Here is a 20,606-nt window from a genome sequence, read left to right as displayed (position 1 = left end):
GGTTTATAGATATTTTTTGCAGCAGCAGAGATTTTATGCACATTATGCAAACATTAAACTGTCAACACAGCAGTCCATTTAAATATGACATGCTTACTAATATACATACTAATCCCTGTTTGCATCAATGCTGATGCACCACACTGCTGCTGTTTGCAAAGATTCACCTCTTCCACCCCAGCTGCCTCCTTTATGGCTTAAAGCTTGTTGCACCCACATATTTGGATTCATACTACTACGGATTAATTGCTTCTGAAATAATTTCATTGTTTTCAATACATACTGTCAAAAATGTATCAATCCATACGTCCCTGGAAAGTCAAAGCATGCTGCTTGACTATCCCTAGGAGCATCTTTAGAGCAGAGCCTTCTACGGCAAGTAAAACTGCATTTAAGTTCGACGACATCATTTTATTGCTGATCAGAACCAGCGCGGGAACTTCACAGAGTTTTATCATAAATTTACAATGGTAGAAAGTGAAGTTTGACAAGAGAGGATGCAGACATGATGAGAGTTTCTGTGTAACAGAGAGAACGAGAGAGAGCGAGAATGAGAGAGAGAGAGAGAGAGAGAGAGAGAGAGAGAGAGAGAGAGAGAGAGAGAGAGAGGGGGGGGGGGGGGGCAGAGCAAGCTGACACTGCGCGCCCATAATTGCTCATGGATGGCACCGATCTCCAAAAAGGATATCTTCAGGGTTAATTTACCAAGGTGTGAAGGCCAGGTAAAGTTTATGTTTAGAAAGCGTTGTATAAACATACCTTGATCATATTAATCATACACACCAGTCTGATGTACAGAGAGACGGGAAGTCAGAAAAGAAAAAAATGCTCAAAGTGAGGCCCCCCTGGGTGTTGAGGCCCTATGCGCTTTGTGTAGTTTGCATTTAGGGAGGGGCGGGCCTGTCCACTTTCCAAAATGGCAAGGCGTCTTCTTTTCAGTTTCCAAATGCTTTGGTCTGCACGAGCGAACTGCTTGCACTCTTCACAAACCAATCAGGTAGCAGTATTCCCCTACCTTCCCAGAGAAAAAACTGGTGATGTGAAGCCCTTCGCGCTACTATTTCCATGCTCTCGCGCTTGTAGAGTGAAAGTTTTTATCGAATTCAAGGCTCCCTTCAGGCACGCGCACGTTCACAGTTCACTGATAATCTCTGGTATACCTCCATGTCCGTCTATTCAGATGATTTGGACTTGTATTGCAAACTGGATGTAATTGTTGCATTGAAGGGTTTTTGACATTCTCATATTTAATAAGAAAAAGCTACAAAAATGACAGTAGGATGTTTTTATAGGCTAGTCCAAAAAAAACTGCCACTTGAATGATTGCATGGTATTTCATGCATAGCATCTCTTCTGCAAAAAATAGTTTAAAACTCCTATTTTGACACAAATTTCAGGTCAAAAAAATATTGCATCCTCCGCAATTTGAAAACTGCGGCAGGCCATACTGTGATTTAATCAAGTTTTTGATGAAATGTCCAGCCCTAGTACACAGTTTGAGAAAGTATGACGCAACGACAGAACCGCCTACCATCAATTGTCACAGCTTGTTACAATGCATTTTGGGATGCCAAACAGACAATATGGCAGATAAACATTAGTTGCTACAGCAGAAATGATTCAAAAATAAACTTTCAGTATCAGAGTTACTGGTGTGGATTTAATCTTTAAAGACATCTAAAAATAATAAATAAATACATAAAGTTCTTGTATTGTATTGTATCTGAAAATCACCCAAGTTCCAGACTCTAGAAACGCATCCGTAAAGGCTCGAAGACATGGATAGCATCATTGGAACAGCAAAGCAAAGCTTCTAGAGCAGAAGAAGTGGCTATTATTCATGGTGCTTTTTTGTTTTTACTTTTGTAACCTGTGTCTCCTCTTGTCAGGGGAAGGCACAGGGGTGCCAATAGCCTAGCCATTATGTCCAAATGCCCGTGGCGGGTGGCTGGGGTTCAAATGGCTCCTTTACCACATTATTCCACACTTTCTCACTCCCCTTTTTCTGACTCTACCCACGGTCCAATTTAAATAGTTATAAAATTCCAAAAAATAAACCTTAAAATAACCAAAAACATGATCAGTCTATTTTTTTAAACACATACAGTTATTGACTTGTCTCTGTTACCTATGAAACATGGCATATATGACAACATGTCAGACATAAGGTCAAAGTTACCACAGTCCTTTGACCACTAGAACAGAATCATTTCATCCTACAGCCTCAGTAGACGACTGTGCCAAATTTCTAACAAAGTCCCTTGAAGTCTTCCTGTGACATTATGCTTGCAAGAATGGGACAGACGGCCCAAAACAACAAAGCCTCTGGTGCCGGCTGCCACCAGAACAAATGAGTAAAAATATAGACATGCTATTCTTTTAGATCAGTTGCAGCAGACTCTTGAGGATAACGTGTTGCAGCATTGTGTGTCACACTTACTTGCACCAGTAAAGCCAGGGGCTGTCGATGCTTGCATTGCCTCCCGTCTGTAGTCCCTGTCTTTGGGGAAACTGTTGACAACTGCCGTCTTTGTTGCCTCTTTTTGCTTCTGCTCTCTGTTGAACAAAAGCATGCATGCAAACAGATATTAGCCATTTCTTTTACCTTTCCTATATGTGACAATGATTTCAATAATGCAATGTGATCTGGGTTTAAGATTTTTATAGCTACCTCTCCAGCCATTCTTTGGGCTTCTCCCACTGGGACACTTCTGTCCTGCAGTTATAATAATACTTCTTTCCAGACGAGCTGATGTGCTCCGACCAGTCATCGCCAGGTTCATAAGGCTGAGGGGAAAAAAAGAATATTTTGGGACACAAGGTCAGCCAGAGACCAAAGTGTGAGCGTACGTGTTGAGGGGATTCTGATGCAAGAGCTTGTAATATAATCTGAAATGTACAAAAGATGTTGGGGATGGCAGACTGTTATAGCTGGCTTGTTTTCCACAAAGCGCCTTAAGTGGGAGGAGGGCTTATTCCTGAGGAAGCTGAAGAATATTGAGGTTACCAAAGGGAAATGTTTCCTATTTCTTAACGGTCAGCTGGACTCTTGCCAGTGTGAAAAGCAAACCGTTTTTTGTTAGCTTTCACTCTGTAATCCTTCAGTTCTTCCACATTATAACTGTGCTGAGTCAATAAGGTAAATATCAACAGGAATCACAAAAAAATCCAAGACAGTAAATCACAGAAGCGCCCTATGTCATGCTAGCAGACTTTAAGTCTGACAAGAAAAAAAACAAAAACAAAAAAAACAAAAAAAAAAAAAAAACAAGAAAAAATGATGGCCTCTTCCTGATGTATCAAGAGGAGGACAACATAGACAGACTCCTATTCAAATACAACTTGAGGTAGGAATGTGAAAAACTGTTGAGGAAATCACTGTATGTACACATAAATCCCCAGAGGGAGAAAATGTGGGGGGTTGTATAATGTCACTCTGTTAAATGACAATGCAAAGATAAGGAGCAAATGCTCTCCTGTTGTCAGGATTTGCCATTGTTGACGTCAGGGGTTCAAACTAGACAACAATGCAAGAAAAATTCTGACATGCTACTCTTGTCGAATTGGGGTCATGGGGCGCTGTGGACCCATCGTTAACGATGTCACATTATCAGACTGTCTTTCGTTCCCGAAAGCCTTTATTTGAAAATGAGCTATGACGATGCAGTCGCTGAATTCCTGGAGTCTGAGCTGGCCTTCAGCAGACCTGGGTCTATCTCCTCACTCATCACTATCACCTCTTCACCCCCAGGCATGTAAACATCCATGCTGGAGGACTACAGGAGGAAGTTGTGGTCAAACTTGGTCATACAATTAATTTGTATCATTATTTTTAATGCATTAAGGTTTGTAGGTTAATCATGGGAGTTGTCATCATTAACAGCCATATTAATTATAAACTAGAGATTTCACCACAACAAGGGGTTTTTTTTTTTTAACAGATTTTTTTAATATATTAAGCACATGCACATCTGTGTAGCACATAACATTTTACAATTCTTCCTGTGCAGGCATCACTAGTGTTTTCAAAGGAGCCTGAAATAAAAGCTGAGCCCTCTCCATGCAATTTAACGCAGTTCTTCTTTCCTTTAATTATTTTGCTAATATTTATCAAACAAATAAGTATGCATATAGCTGAGCCTCAGCACACATAATGAGGGGTAAGGTACTCTCAGTCAGATGCCCTCACTCATATACTGATTTGAAATGGAAATTTCAGGGAAAGGGAGTCCAAACTTGTTAATCAAAATAATGCAATACACTCAACAACAAGAAAAAAGCAAACAGTAACCAAGTCATTTATGTACAATAATATACATAAATGCACTGGACAGACTGTTAATGTATGCTGACAGGAGCATAGTTTCTCTCTCTCTCTGTTGAGATACTTATAGACATGCTGTCAGACACTGAACACAACAATCTGAACATGGCACTGGCAAAAACAAGCCCTCTGTGGGCGTACTACCAAAGCATTCCACTGCTCCTATTGCATCTGTGGTGATCAACAAATGGACCTTGATTCTTTACCAGTAATAACTAAACATGTTTTGATCTACATCACCAAAGAGCTGTGTCTTGAATGCCTTTCTAACCTTATATCAAAAGACAAAACCTGAACTCTAAACTATCAACTACAAAGGACAAGCTTCTATCAAGAACTATTTCAGCCTGTGTTCGTGGAAAAACTATGTCTAATTAATCATCTAGGGCCCTATGAAATCCGTTTATTTTTTTCTATATTCCGTTTTTTCCTTTCTAATTTTTTGAAATTCCATTTTTTTTAACCTTTCCACTAATTTTACCATAAAAAGAGTGTCTTGTTTATGTAAATGAATCAAATGTGAACTATTTGCATAGAAATAAACTTAAATTTATTGAAAAAGGGCCACAGTTGGCCCAGGAGCTGTTGTTTGAAAAACCCTGATATAAAATAAATATAACCAGTGTAACTGTCAGATATGTCCAACATTTTAAGACATATCCACGAGTATAATCACATCCTAACTGATGTTTATAATGTGAAGAAATCCTTCTGTTTTCTCAAACACAGAGTGATAGGGACTTATTAAGAAAGTCACAGTAAAGTTAAATGGTTAAAAAGCAAACCTGTTACCTACACTATTCTTTACTCCCTCAACATGTAAGTCCATGCAGTGTGATGCTGCATTGTGTTCTACTCCTGACTGTAACGGTTCTCTCATCATCTCCTTCCATCCTCGCTGTCTGTCCGTCTGCCTCGTATCAGACCGCTACATTATTGCAGACACTTGTTGGCTCGTTAAGCAACCAAAGGGAACTACAGTATCTATGGGAGGAATTATCAAACCAACCGTTACTTGAATGTAACATCATTTGGACTACGGGACTTCATAAAATCTCGAATCTGTCCGACTCGAGTTTGAAGCCTCCGAGTGAGGTGAGCAGGTCTTCAAGTTGTGACTTCAGCTGTGTACCTCGCGCACAGACATACCTCTCTCTCTACGTGACTCTCTGGTGTGGTGAGGTAAAATACTCATAGCAAGGATGAGTTTTCTTGAAGGTGCAACATTATTGTGACGATACTGCCCCATGTTAAACTACGTGATGTTTGCTGTGTTTCGTGCAGCTGCTTTGACATGCTGTTATTGTTTAGGAGGGGGTGGGGTGAGTGTTTGTGAAGTGAGACACAAGTTGTGCCATGCTTCAGTGATTCCCCCGGAACATATTCCCGGATATACATTCCTCTTTCTAAAAAACACAGCATTTCAGTCAAATTCATTCAATTTCTGCGCTAAATTGTCAATTCCGGTTTTATTGGCCAATTCTGCCATTCTGTCCGCGATTCTGTTAACGTGGAAACCACAGGGCCCTATTCATCTGTCCCCGTGTGGAAGCAGAGGTTATACTCACTGTGTCAGAGGTCTTGCTGGGGTTCGAATGTGAGTTGGAGCTGTGAAGGGAACTGTGGTTGTGAGAATTTTCCTGTGGAGAATAACTGGTCCCTGCAATAAAGCACAAGACAAGGGAAAGACATCATCAGTAACAGCCAATAATTAAACTGTGCCAAGTTCACAGGCATGACTGAAAAACTTGGCTGAGAACTACAACAAACAGCACAGTAGGGCCTAAAGCGATTTACACTCACTGTTCAGTCAGAAAATGGAAAAGGTGGTCATATATTAAACATCTACTGTTTTAACATATGCTCAGTAAGATGAAGAATATTTTGCCTCAGTTTTTAAAGCAATGATTAAATCTCCTATGGAGAATGCAGACTATGCAATAAAACCCCACTGTAAGGCCTAATGCAACCTTGGTTAAAACTAAATCATGGTAATGTACATAGTCCAAGTAATTTCTGCTATATTGCATATTTCAGTGAAAATATTTTTTTTTAAATAATTGTAGAAAGCTGCAAGTCACATCATTTACCTACTCCCTACTCGTAATAGCATACAGTACGACAATAAATAAAGCTTTGGTCCTTGCAAAAGCTTATTTTTTAATAAAAAAAAAAAAAAAAACAATAGAGGGGGGTATCATTAAGTCTGACATGGCCACAGACAAGAGGCTAACATGAGCTGAAGTTTCTGCAAAGTAAGCTTAAGCGAATAAGTATTCAAGCAGTAGCATTTCATTTAGGTATGTTTCTGGCTGACAATTTCCTAGCCTGCTGAAAAGAAATTTAAATTCATACTGACCCACAAGTCTAAAGGTAGGAAACCCCACGAAAACAGCCAAAAGTTGAGCAACAGTAATTGAATCTGTCTGCTGATAAATTATGTAATTCAATTCGATTTGCAGAGTGTGGCTAGCATTAAAAGTACACCACAGGCCTTTAGTCCTTTTGTGATAACATCCACGTTACTTATAAAATGTGGTTTTAAATCTGACATCATCAACGTACATTTCTTCCCCCTTCTTCTCTGGACTAAAATACATACTGTTCTGCCCCTACAAGATGCTATATGTTCACTGTGCTTGTTTGCATCCAAGTAGCAAGGTAAGAAGGAGAGGGCAAAATAGCTGAAGCTACAGACAGGTACTAGGAAAGGAAGTTAAATAATGACATTAGATTATGCCATATTTAGGGTTTTAGGTATCCTTCACCAGGAATTGTTTGGTGCCAATGCCAACACTTTATTTCTTTCATTGTAGTTTATTTCTATTCTCCAGTTTGTCATTAAAGTAAAGGGACACTTAATCATTTTGAAATCCTCTATTTTATGCATGAATGTAATATTTCACATTATATCAAGGATGAAGCTCCATCATTCACACAGTGGTCTGATGATGTCTGAAAGGTGAACCTTTAGATTACAGGAATATGGTCTATTTTTCGAAAGTGTTCACTTTTAATTTTTGCACATTTCTGTTTGTGAGTTCATCCACCATAATAATCTGACCTTTAAGACCATCCACTGACATGGAGAACACATTTTAAAGGATAAAACTGCTTCTATGACCTGTTGATTCCTGACTGTATGATGATGAACTTTAACCTATTTAGTATCAGTCAAAAAAGTCTGTGGCAATAGCATGTTTCTATTTTATTGGTGTGCATTCATTATCAATTTAAGTCTTATCAAATCATTTGGGATCCTAACATTTTGAAAAATACGCTGCGATCAAGACGTCAGTGAGCTGAATTTTAGATAATTTATAATTTCATGTATAATGTGCACCCAGAACAGAGCAAGGGAGAGAGGGAGGGGGAAGCCCCAAAACAGGACTTGAATCGTGAAGCCTGACGGTGTTCTACAAAACCGTTGGGTCAATCAGAGAAGTTTATGAAATTCCCTGAAGTCTGCAGACACAAAATGAGTGCTGTGAGTTATGCAGGCAGGGCGTAAACTCTGAGACCTACGTAGGTTCACCGGTGCAGGCGTAGTGCCGTATCTGCCATAAAGCCACGGCCAGTGGATGTGTAAAAATGTAGGATGAGTGCCTGTAAACATCACTGCATCAACTTCTCTTCCCTTGTGATTTTCACGCCTCGTATCATGCATGTTACGTTAGAGTAACAGCAAAACAAGGACATTGTGCCACACAAATAGCTGTCCGCGCGAAACACAGCACGCCGCGCAACACACGGCACGATGTCCAGGCTACAGCATGGGCATATGTGGATATATGACTGATTTAAGTGAAGCCTCAAGGCAGATAATTTGCCTCAAGGAATTTTTGTGAATTGAATTACCTGGATAATTTGAGGAATCATTTCAGCCCTACTAGACGATAGGGGTGTAAAAAATGATCGATGTATATCGATATATCAATTGGTTGATTGACAATCCAATCAGATCGATGGAAAGTCAAAACATTGATCTAAATGGATGCTTCAAGCTACGCTTTTATTTTGAAATTCCTCCCGCATACCCGTTGACAGTTTCCGCCCCAGGCAGCATCCATAACAAGTTAGCCACAAGCTAGCTAACTAGCAGCTGTGGCTTAAAGTTTTGCGGCTGAGGGAAAGAGGATTTCCTCTCCTCTCTCTGCTGTTTGGATATATTTCAGACGGACGCTACTGCAGGACAGATCTCTCCCCTTAGTTTGCCGACTACATCTACGTCTTTATCCGTATATAACCGCCATATGAAATCGTTCATGGATAATAACACTCCACCCGTTACGGTTGTGGGAGCAAGCGCTGTCTGCAGCAGACTGCAGATACACAGAGAGGAAAAGTCTGCTGCTGCACATCTCCTTTGATACACTTATTTTAAATCGCCGTCTCACGTTAGATTTATAATGAAAATACAAGCTGTCCAAACTTAACGTGGTTCAAGCAGGACAGCTGTTCTCTGTATAACCCCAGCCCCTCACTCTTGTTATAAAGCTGCACATCACAGGAACGTCTTTTATAATAAAACTTTGCTCTAGTATTCTGTCGAACCTTTCCATTTATTAAAATCAAGGTTGCAATAAATAAAAAATGATAAAGAATCATTATATAACATCATATGCCCCATATTTTACCTCATAAGGTGAATAAACTAAATGAACTTATCTGCCACATTAAGAGGCCCCTGTGTGAAGTATGAAGAGCTGATATAGAGCAGAAATATCTGTTGAAGTCCACATGTGTGTAAATAAGTTTAAAACAAAAATCTAAAATGGGAACACAGGCTAAACATTTTGATCATTATTATAAAGGGCTGCAGAAAAAATCCATAGCTATTGGTGCTTTAGAGGGATCTGGGGATGTGAGGAAATAAAATGTTTGGTACTGAAAAAGTTTGCTGTTTTAACAAAAATGTGCATAGTTGTGTTCCTAATTTAAAGGTAATTGGGGTAATCAGGTCTTTCCTGTTTTTGTTAAAGACATATTTTTATTAAATACAGAGACCTGTCAAAATTTAATTGCAGAAACTGTTTTTTTTTCTGTAACTGTGTGAAATTTTTGCACAAAATCACCTGATATCGATCCTGGGCCCCATATCCAATCAAATTGAAATCGTATTGTGGCAGATTTTGTGATGTCGGAAAAACTCGTATCGTTGTCCAAAATATCGAAATCGTATTGTATCGGTATGAAACTGGTACTAGACGATGCTCAATTCTGCTTCATTCTCCTCGTTCTCTCCAGTTGTGCACGGATGGTAACCGTGAGTGAACTGTCAGTGAGAGGACAGAGCGCTCAGTCTTTGCTAACTTCTGACTGAAGGTTAAGGAATAAAACGATGCATTTTCCCTTCACTAATATCGTAGCTGCTGTTGTGTGGTTAACAAGCCTAGTCTGAATTTAGCATACAGGTCCAGTATAACACAGACAGACAGCAGCATATGACGGAGAGACGGGAGAGAGAGAGTGACAGGAGCACGGAGGAGTAGATCAAAACAGCTTCACACTGCAGAAACTTTGTGTGTTGTTAGGGTAAAGACGATTTTAAAGACAGATTTACTGTTTCAATTACCATTTAACTCCAATAGTACTGATGTTATTATTACACAGATTTATTTATTTATTTCTTTAATGTTTATTTGTATGGGGACAAGTATGAAGCAAGTAAACCGTTGCCACAAACTATAGCATTTGAAGCTGTAGAGAGAAAAGAAAGAGGGATCTGTTCATTTATAAACATCAGAACCCAGTGTGAAAGTACAACATGGACCAAACTCTAACAGTGTTCAACGAGTGTCTAATAATGTTAGGAATAGTTTCCTATTACTCTGAGTATCAGTAAATATATAAGGGGTGTTCAAACTGTGGCCTGTGGGCCAACTTTGGCCCTTGGTCCTTTTAAATTGGCCAGCAAGAAATCCATTAAATAAGGTTCACATAAGAACATAAAACTTGTACTTTATTTTATTTCTTAGTTTGACTAGGAATGCACAATATTGGGGTTATACAAAATGGCAATATTTACAAATTAAATCTAGCCGATATCAATACCAATATATGAATAGGCCTAACATAATGTGGTGATGAACCATCAGCATCATTTCTCTACTGCACGCCGAAGTTCTAAATAATGATTGGCTGTTTGCTTTGATAGACATTAACTGAGAGCTATTTAGGCTGTTTTGGTTTGTATTTCAAGTACATTCACTTACTGAGAATTTATTTTGGTTACATGTTGGTTTTAGAGATGTAAGAAACATTTTATATATTGTGCTACAGGTTTTTTTTTGTTCTGTGCTACAAGACTGTCAACCTCTGTAGCACCAGTGCTATGAGCAAAAAAAGTTAACGTAGAGCCCTGAAGTAGTAAAAAAAGAACGCAGCAGCTCTGGTATCAACAATCAGATCTAATGTATCAGCCATGATTTTCACAATCAGTACATCTCATCAACATCTACAAAAATGTTGATTTATTGTTACATCTATACATTAATATGGCACCACCATTTAAATAATTTTTCACCTGCTTATCTAACAAATCATACTAAGTTTAAACTCCTCGTTCCAGTACAAACCTGTTTTTTGACCTGAAAACACTGCCAGAAGCACTATAGGTAATACAAGAGTGGCAATCACATAGCAAGACTAAACCTGTTTTTCTAATCCTCTTTTTGGCTCTGTCACCTGTTATAGGATGCAGGAAGTGTATGCACTTCAGGATGCAATGTCATGTGTATCATTTTTTTAATTGCTTTGTGGCTATAACTACATGGAACGGAGGATGACCACAGCATTTAAATCAAGTGACTGCATTTTCTTACATAACCCAAGAAAGGAAAAATACAGTGAGCACACCAAGTCTAGTGATCAACCAAAACAGCCTACAAACAAAAGAGTAAGAGCAAAAGAAAAATCAACTCAGCCAAGCATCGTCATATTTGTTTATACAATAAACTAGGGATGCACAGATGTATCGGTTTGACATTGGTGTCCGTCATGTTTACAAACATAGGCAAAATTCTGTGTCATGGACAGATACCAGTTATCAATGTGTATCTGTTCTGTCTTATTGATTTTATGCTGGCATCTGGTATATCTGGCTGCTGAAAAAAATAAGAGAATGCTTCCAGATCATAGCTGTTGGACTTTATCTGATTCCACGGTCAGATGTAAGAGAGAAAATGTTGCCTTAACAGGAGTGTTAAATGAAGCAAGGAAAGGTGGCTAGAATCTTTTACTGGTTATTCACCAAATACACACTCAAGCATACACATGTAAAAGATGGCGCTAGATCTTGTTTGGAGCACTTTTCATGCTATCAAATGTCTGTCTGCGCCACAGCCATAATACTGACAGACCATTCAAATTCACAGGTCGACAAATGTTGGGTTAGTCTTCTTGGTTTACTACAGCCTGACATTAACCTTGCAAGTCAGATAGACTGTTTTATATATCCACTGCAAGGATAAAATTCACATTCATCTGGGAAACGTCCTTTGCAAAGTGTTAGGGAAGGGCTGGACTTTAAAAAAAAAATCTTGAAAGGTGAATGGCTAAACACTGACCATCACACTTATTATGGGCCATCAGAGCAACAAGACAAAATTAGGTAGCAGGCATGCACAGCTCTGGTAAGTAACCTGAGCTTGATGGACAGGCGCTACAGTAGTTTATGAATAGCTGAGCTTGTCGTTGGATTAAACTCATGCCGAGGCCAGTTAAGAAAAGTTCAAAAATATCTCCTTTTGGCATGGTTCAATACACTTGTTTTAATATAGAAATGGGGCGCAGTTCTGATAAAACTTTCACTATACTTTGGCTACAACTGTGTTAATCGCTACAACTGCAGCAGCAATTGCATATACCAGCTTAAAGTATGACTAAACCTTGCCCATAACAATTGCAGAAAGGCAAAACATCTTTTCCTTCATGAAAAGTTTTCAGTGCTGTTCTTTGCTCGTTATTTCACAAAGAAATGTGGTCCAGCTCTGGTAAAACTTCTGCCATGCAATAGCTATATCTAAGCTAATCCCTACATGGGTGGCAGCCATTGCTATCGGTTTCCATTACAACTAAACCCCACCGATAGCTACCACCTCGTTCTCCTCAAATCATGCGATGGCGAGTCTGACATAGGTGAGCGGCAGCTTGAGCACCATCTTTTCTTATAGCCCTCTTATAGCCCTTGACTCAGACATGTTCCAAACACAGCAAGCAGTGTAGAAACCAAAGGTTAATGGTGTGTTCCATTTAATCACAGAGCTCAGTATACTCCTATACTCAGAAAATTTAGAGTATAGCCATCAAAAATGCACCCTTAACTTGAAATCCTGACTGAGAAATTTGGAGCAATTTCAGCACCTGAGTTAAGAAGTTATAGCAAATGGAACATAATCAACTTGGGTGTGATGCCATCTCCGGCTTGGACATCTGACTTTGGAGGTAAATTGAACATCACATAAGAACTAATAAAACTAAGGCCAAGGTCTGTGCATATAAATATCAGGGGTTCCTCCAGGATTTTTTGAAACTGTGTGGGAAGGCTTTGCCTAATTCGCCGATTACTCCCTCCCTGGTGGGATGTAGACACGGTGAGGCAAAGCATTGGCTTCGCTACGTGTGGTAGTCATGGCAGAGGGTATATTCCTCTATTCCTCCCAGCACTGAGTATTCTCGCTACAACTCGCTGTCTTTCTCCGTGTTAAGCTCTGACTCGTGTCTCTATATACTACAAAACTTTGAATAAGTTACTCATGTCCGCCATCTCCTGGTGTAAAGTGGTAACAGCGCAGACATTTCCTGAAAATTTCATCAAAATCTGTCCATGATTTTTGAGTTATGTTGCTAACAAATGAACGAACAAACAAACAAACACACCCACCTGATCACATAACCTCCTTGGTGGAGGTAACTAGAAAAGCCCTCAGAGAGCGCAGACCTCCGCCATTAGCCCTATCTCCCAATAGTGAAGAATCCTTTAAAAAATTCCTGTAGGCTGCAAGCTTAAATGCGCCTGTTTGAAAAAATTGTTCTCTAAAGATCTACTATTAGTGAAACTTTCTGTCTCCACACTGGTAGAATATGTCACAGGAAAGATAAACACTGTATGAATGCTTTTCTGGTTTGTGCTTTTCAAATTAAAAGCCCGGTTTAGCATTTCTATAGAGAAACTCTGTTCACTTGTACAGAATGCTCTTATTTTGAAAAGTTCCCGACACACTTCCTCTGTACACTGAATCAAGTCGCTTTTATAAGGGGGGGTTTACTGATGTAAAACTTATGAAGAAGGACAGGGCTTTGAGAGCAGGGAGATGCGGCTGACAGGCAGAAAACCCGCGCCCTGTGTGAAAGCCACACCAGCAGGAACCGGAACTAACACGCGCGGCACACTCAAGCAGCAAAACAAGCCGAGTGAGTCCGACTGCAGCAGGGATCGGGCTGCCTGTGAGTGCTTAGGGACGAGGATGGCAGCCCCCGCTGCTCAGTGAGAAGAGCAATGATACGTGCATTCACGTCAGCGTCTCCAAAACTCTCCAGTAACACCAAAAAAAGTCGCTAGATTTGTCGCTAGTCACTTTTTTGAAAAAGAGTCGCTAGAGGGGTCTGAAGACTTGCTAAATATAGTGACAAAGTCGCTAAGTTGGCAACACTGAGTGAGGGAGAGCTGCTGCTGTACACTGCGTCTGGGGGGTAGGGGCCAGGCACTTGGGCTGAGTTCCACATGGACACACACAGAGCGACAAGGGTAAAAAGAGAGAGAGACAAAATCCCAGCGCAGCAAAAAAGTTAATCGGCTACATATTGGCTGATGTTGATTAATCTGTGAAACACTATAATCAGCCCAACTAATCGGCCCGCCGATAAATCGGTTGGGCTCTAATGTCCAGTTACATTTTCTCAGCTTATGAAGACATTTAACTTTCATATTTGCTCAAGCCAATACTTTCAGCTCTTGTTTATTCTGGACTTGTTTGAACATCAAAACTTCAACAAGAAAAAGACAGACCACACAGCTCAGGCTGTAATGTTGCATTTCACCTGCAAAAAAAGTTAACTGTATGTCTGTTATGTAAGCAAATGTTTGTGCAAATGTTTAGGATTAACTGAACTTCTAAGCTGGTTTTATCTTGTACTAATTCTTAAGTGACATATCTCTAAAGAACTGAAATAATGACTGGGGGGATTCAACATCATCTCAGCTACAAGACTTTGTCTGTCTGCAGTGTTATAACTGACATATCACAATGATTCACAGTTACTGACAATTAATATGCCTATTATCTAAAACCATGTTTAGAATATAGCAACCTATGGGTGTTTAAGATGTTAAATGTACAGTCCAAACTGTCTACTCAGTGCATGTTTCCAAACTCTGCAAGTCTTTGCTCTGACACTGCTGATGTTCTTGAAATGCTGTTGACCTTGGTCATTTTTTATTTGTAGTTTAACACCATGATAAACCAGGGACAAGCAATGATAACATAATCCAAACATGAGATGTAAAGGCTCTAACTGGAATTTCATGTCATAGAATTCAACAAAAAAGAGTTCCCTTACTTAAAATGAACACTAATACAAAAGTCCATTTCCTTGTTTATAATTTTGAGTTCTTGTGGTTTCCATTCCTTTAATTGTTACATATTTGGTCCACTCTTTCTAAATTTATATAGTTTGATTCCTGTGTTGACTGGGTTTTTACGACATGTTTCTTGGGTTCATCTAAAGTTTGGTTTAATCATGGTGGTTTATTTTGTTGGCTCTTTAGCTGTTCGGGGTGATACCTAAGCTTAGTTCTTTCATGCCTTGTGTTAAAGCACAAGATAACCCCCTGTGTCTGATAAAGTTTGGCTCCTTATTTAAATCCATTTCTTCTGATCTTTTGCTCAGCTCATACCAGCTATCAAAAATGCTGCATACTCCATTTACACACTAACCACAAATGCACTAAGTGACCTACAAGTGAACCTCACTTCATGAAAAAATAACAGCAGCCAGCAGTAAGATTGGGGAGGTCAGTGTGTATAAACGTGATGCAAGGAGAGCATCAATGGGACTGGGAAATGCTTCTAGCTAAGCAGCATTGTATGATGTATACCAGACATCTGAAGTAGTGCTGCAGTGGAAAAAGTAATATGAATCGAGAAAATGTCTTCAAAGAGAGGCTCAGTAAGAGATCCACTGTGTGAATCTTTCTGAACCTGTTTCAAACTAATAACTTGTGCATCTTCATGAGATGCCAAAAGAACTTGACAAATGACACTATTGGCAGTTCTGTGAATGAAGGCAGTTTGCTGTGACACTGTTGTATACACAAGATGAAGCACAGCTGCATTAAAACAAGGGTTTGCATTTTCATGCAGTGTTGTGCAGAGATGACTGTGCTTTAAGCATGCTCACTGTAAAATAACTAGAAAATGATGTCTTATTTATGTTTCACTGCTTTGTTATTGAATGTTTTTGCTCACACAACTACCTGTAGCATCCTGTTCTATTGTTCATGGCAGCTCTTGGTATAAATAGCAATCGTGCATATCTTTAAAGGCTTCTGCACTTGACATCAGCAATCCTAAAATGATTAGGCCTATTTCTAGTTATAAAATAAACGCTGCGATTTCACGATTTTCCTTTTTCCATGTTTATAAAATTACCATCCGTGCACACAACAGAGACATCTGCTAGTACATCCCTTCTATAAACCTAACAACTGTGGTGCAACATCTCACTGGTTAAAAATTCAGCATTGTATGCTGCTGTTTCAAAAACTTTATTAGCTTCTGCCCACATTCGCTTGTACACCTCAGGAGTCTATAGGAACATTTTTTCTGCCAATTTCAAGAAAGATGCAACCAAACTGATTGTGAGATCCTTCATCATACGGCAAGATAATGAGCCAAAACACACTCCCAAAACAACAAAGGAGTTCATCAGGGGCAAGAAGTGGAAGGTTTTAGACTGGCCAAGTCAATCTCCAGACTTACACCCATAGAGCATTTGACCTGCTAAAGGGGAGACTGAAGGGAGTAACCCCCCAAAACAAACAACAACTGAAAGAGGATGCGGTGAATGCCAGAAAAAGCATCACAAAAGAAGAATGCAAAAGTTTGGTGATGACAATGGGTCACAGGCTTAATGCAGGCAATGCAAGAAAAGGATTTCCAACTAAACATTAAATCTTACTCACTTTAATCTGTTTTAAGTCTATCTGTTCCAATACTTTTGCTCACCTACAACTTTGGTGTTTCATTACAAATAAAGCTCTCTTCTAGGTTGTGTATCAGATCCGGATGTAAATACCTGGAAATAAAAGCTGAAATGTTGAGCTCTTGCCCTATATTCATCATTTTGTGTCAAACCCAAATGTTTTCAGTCTACAGCAAAAGTAAAGGGATTGGGCTCACCGTTCCAATACTTTGAGGGGAATGTATATGCACAATTTAAATATAAAACAAATGGCATACTACATACTAATAATAATGTACTTCCCCTTGCATACTGAGGAATCCTCAAGCTGCTCTAGAATTGTTATATCACTGAACTGAAACAGTGAGTCATTGGTTTTCATTTGTGATTTAGCCCAGTGTTCACATCACACTGTACATCCCTGCAGATGACAGTAAATCTTTCTTTAGATTGATAAATAGAAAAACAAGCCTGAAAGCCTTCACCAACAAGTACAGTCATCCTGAGCGGTTTGTTTGTTTTTGCTACACTGACCAGTTATCCCACCAACACAGTATACAACGTTTATTTTTCTAAGAGAAAATGTTTCCAAAGCTTAAAAAGTAAAGATACCACTTGAATTTTGAACCTCAATATCAAGAAAAATTAGACCTTATTTTATGGATTGTCATCCTTGTTTAAAACCCTCTGACCTGACCTGAAATGTACTTACTTTAAACTAAATAATAAAAAAAAAAAGATATTCATTTTAAAGGGTAACAGCACCAGTATTTCACATACTGCCAAGTCTTAGAGTTACAACATAAAATGTATGCAATTTAAAGTCTACATTGCTAAAAATGACTAAACCTTCTATGGTCAAGTACTTCAGTACCTCAAATATTTCCAACAGTTTACAAAGCCAGAGAAATACAGTTGTAACAGAATGGGCCTTGTCCACCGTGAGAGGTACAACTTGTATATTGTTGCTCTGGAAACACCAGATGTTACGTCAAATATGGCTACATAAGGGAGTGGGAACTTCTACTGTAAGCTGTGGTTCTGCTTCTGTATCTCATTCATGTCATGTGCTGCTTACTTTTGATGGAAAATGGTCATTTTATGCCTTTGACTGCACATTCCGCCACCCTAGTTCACCCTGTAATGCACAAGCTTTCACCCCTTCTACCATCAGTGTCAACTTTCTTCATTGTTTTAATTGAGAAAACCCTGGCAGCAGAATTTACTACAGCAGCGTTTGTTTAAATACAACAGCAGATAATGGAAATAAATCTCTCAGATGGTAGTGTCAGTCAGATTAAGTTGAGATTTCCATGTCAAATATCAAGGGCTCTATATGATTAAGAATTCAGTCAGCACCATCGTTCAACATTCCTTTTACATATTAAAATCTATTTTATACTGTTTTCTATATATATATCTGTATATCTGATCAACACATTTCAATCCCTCAGGTGACTTGCTGCCTCAAATCAATTCACCTCTTTTTTAACATCATCATCCATAGTAACACATTTCATCCAATGTCTCCAAACGTTACTAAACAAACCAACTGAGCTTTAGTTAAGGGCAGCTCTGCCCATGATCCCTAACACTGGTTCTATATTTAAATCAAATTTGGTTTTAATAGATTTTAACTCATCAGAGCTATATGTTTTGCTTTGGAGGATCCACTTTGGGTAATTCAGCTACAGCAAGAGCCTTGTAAAGTATGAGCAAAGACGCATAATTACAAACTTTGTTTTAAAGACTCCAGCCGTTGAATACTTTTGCTCCTGCATTGCTCTCTATGACAAAATTGGAGTTGATTCAAGTCATCCTGATGTTGAAGCATTTAACTAACTTACATCCACAGTTATGATTCAACACTTCATCACTAATTCAGTTAGATTCTACAAACGTTGTCTACATTGGATTCACTATTTCAACTAAGCAACTAGAAAAGCACTCTGAGAGCACAGACCTCCGCCATTAGCCCTATCTCCCAATAGTGAAGAATCCTTTAAAAAAATTCCTGGATCCAGATGGTGATCCAGATCAGTCTCAAAATCTAATCAGTTCTTCCTTATGCCATGTCTGACATTTCCTGACGTTTTCCTCAAAATCCATCCATAGGTTTTTGAGTTATGTTGCTAACAAACTAACTAACTAACCCTGCCCATCACATAATCTCCATGGCGGAGGTAAATATAAACTAACTGACCCTGCCTATAGATCTATTCACCCTCTTTTACTCTCTCACTTGTCTGTAGAAATGTCCTGGACTAATTCTGCAGTACCTCCAGCAGTACACCAGTCCTCATAGGGGTTATGAATAGATTACTTACAGAACTAGCTGGGATAAACATTGTAATTGAAAATTGCACTCAAGCAATCCTCACAGAACATTCTAATCTGTAATTATCATTGAGGATCACTCAATGTTTCCTCACCACTTTCTATTTCGTGCCACATGTGCAGTTCAAACTGTTTTTCTGAACAAAAAAACATGTGGGAAAAAATTTAATCCACAACCTTTAAAAACTGTCAAATACCTGATATAATAGGGCAACATCAGAAAAACAAACTTATAAACACTATTTAAAACTTTGGAAATGACCAGATGGAGAACAAATTCAGACATAAACCCTAAACAACACATGAAGGAAGTCACTGCTCTTTAGAGAGCAATTTAAATAGAGTTCAATCACCTCTAAGCCTGTCGTTACTTTCACAGAAACCACAACAAATGTACAACTAAAAACAGAGGATCATTCAAAAATAAAACGCTACTTCATTATGCAGAAATTGGCTTAGCAGTATGCATTTTAAGCTTCATTCAAAACAGCACCCAGCGTACCTATTACTTAACACAAACATAACCATAAAGGCAGCTGCATTTCTGTCAGAGTGTAAAAGATAGAAATTGCAGAGTTTTGACCGTCAAAGCTTGTAGCACTCCTGGTCTGCATTATCTTTAGCAAAGCTTGTTTTCTTCTTAATAACAAGTGTGTCTCACCTCCGTCCCTGTCTCTGGCCCGGTGTGTGTGGACAGCCTTTGCTCTGCCGTGCCCCGTGCTGTCGATGTGTTTGTTCTCAGGGCTGTCAGACCTCCTGAGCATTTTGCAGGGAGGAGTGACATCTGAGGAGTCTCGCATCTTTTCATGGCGGTGGTCCCCTCCTGGATGGCTCTTGGATGAGTATTTGAGAGTCTGTGGACAAAATCAAACACTTCACTAGAAGCTCTTTTCTTTTATTGTACAATGATTTCATCCTTTAATGACAGCCTTTGGAGGATCACTAGAACAAGTGTCTCCTTCTTGTTTAATCCCATATTTTGCTTTACAAAGTGCTATAATGACAGAATACTTATGCATTGAAGTTACCCTATTCCTGCTGTTGATATATAATATTTTGGAACAGCTGATGAACATTTAATGATCAATTCTTGTGTAAGACACCCAGTTTTTCAACATTAGCTCGGCTGGAGCGGATCCTTCACAGTTACCCCCTTGTTGACATGTCTAGCCATATGTTAACACATTGATGATTCTTAAAATAAAGACATAAACATGTCATTATCACTCAAACTGACGTCAGCCTTCGTTTTGTTCTTCGTTTATAATTTGCATTTGAATGTATATAAATCAGTTTGAGATATACATTTGTTGCACTCTTATGTTAAGAGAGCTTAGCTAGCTTTATCTTTAAAATGACAGATTGCGGTCAGGCCCTAATCGGGCTGGCTAGCAAGCCAGCTAGCAGTAAAAGGCTATCATTAGCTTTGAGCTGTAATAAAACTCGGCTGCACCTCTCCAAAACACCCCAATTCGACGAATAAATTTAGTCTTTGCTTCCTTTACCCGAATATGGTTACGTTAGGGAACATTTGTAGCGCTCATAGTGGCATTTCACCTAAATTCATACACTTTTCACGTTATTTTCCGCACTGGATGAGGCCTGCTGCTCTCAAGAAGCCTGAATCGGAGTGTCCATTTTAATCTTATTTGCTGCTAGCAAGCTAACAGGCTACGGTAAGCTAACAAGTACCTGATAGGGCTGAGAATCTCTTCGGTCGCACCTGCAAATATAAAGAAAACTGTTGTTAGCATGTAGCTTC

General features: G+C 39.1%; 1 protein-coding gene across 1 annotated transcript in view; it reads right to left on the bottom strand.

Annotated features, from left to right (window-relative positions):
- The window catches only part of waca (WW domain containing adaptor with coiled-coil a), a 43,905-nt gene that overhangs the window by 22,907 nt on the left and 392 nt on the right, over positions 1-20,606 (bottom strand). The window contains exons 2-6 of the mRNA XM_041814384.1: positions 20,537-20,567; positions 19,506-19,698; positions 5,893-5,984; positions 2,672-2,787; positions 2,441-2,556 (exon numbers count right to left, since the gene is read on the bottom strand). Of these exons, the coding sequence (XP_041670318.1) occupies positions 2,441-2,556; positions 2,672-2,787; positions 5,893-5,984; positions 19,506-19,698; positions 20,537-20,567 (548 nt within the window). The remainder of the gene's footprint in view (positions 1-2,440; positions 2,557-2,671; positions 2,788-5,892; positions 5,985-19,505; positions 19,699-20,536; positions 20,568-20,606) is intronic.

This window comes from Cheilinus undulatus, linkage group 19, assembly GCF_018320785.1.
Source record: "Cheilinus undulatus linkage group 19, ASM1832078v1, whole genome shotgun sequence".
Lineage (NCBI taxonomy): Eukaryota > Metazoa > Chordata > Actinopteri > Labriformes > Labridae > Cheilinus > Cheilinus undulatus.
This window is presented reverse-complemented; position numbering and strand designations above follow the sequence as displayed.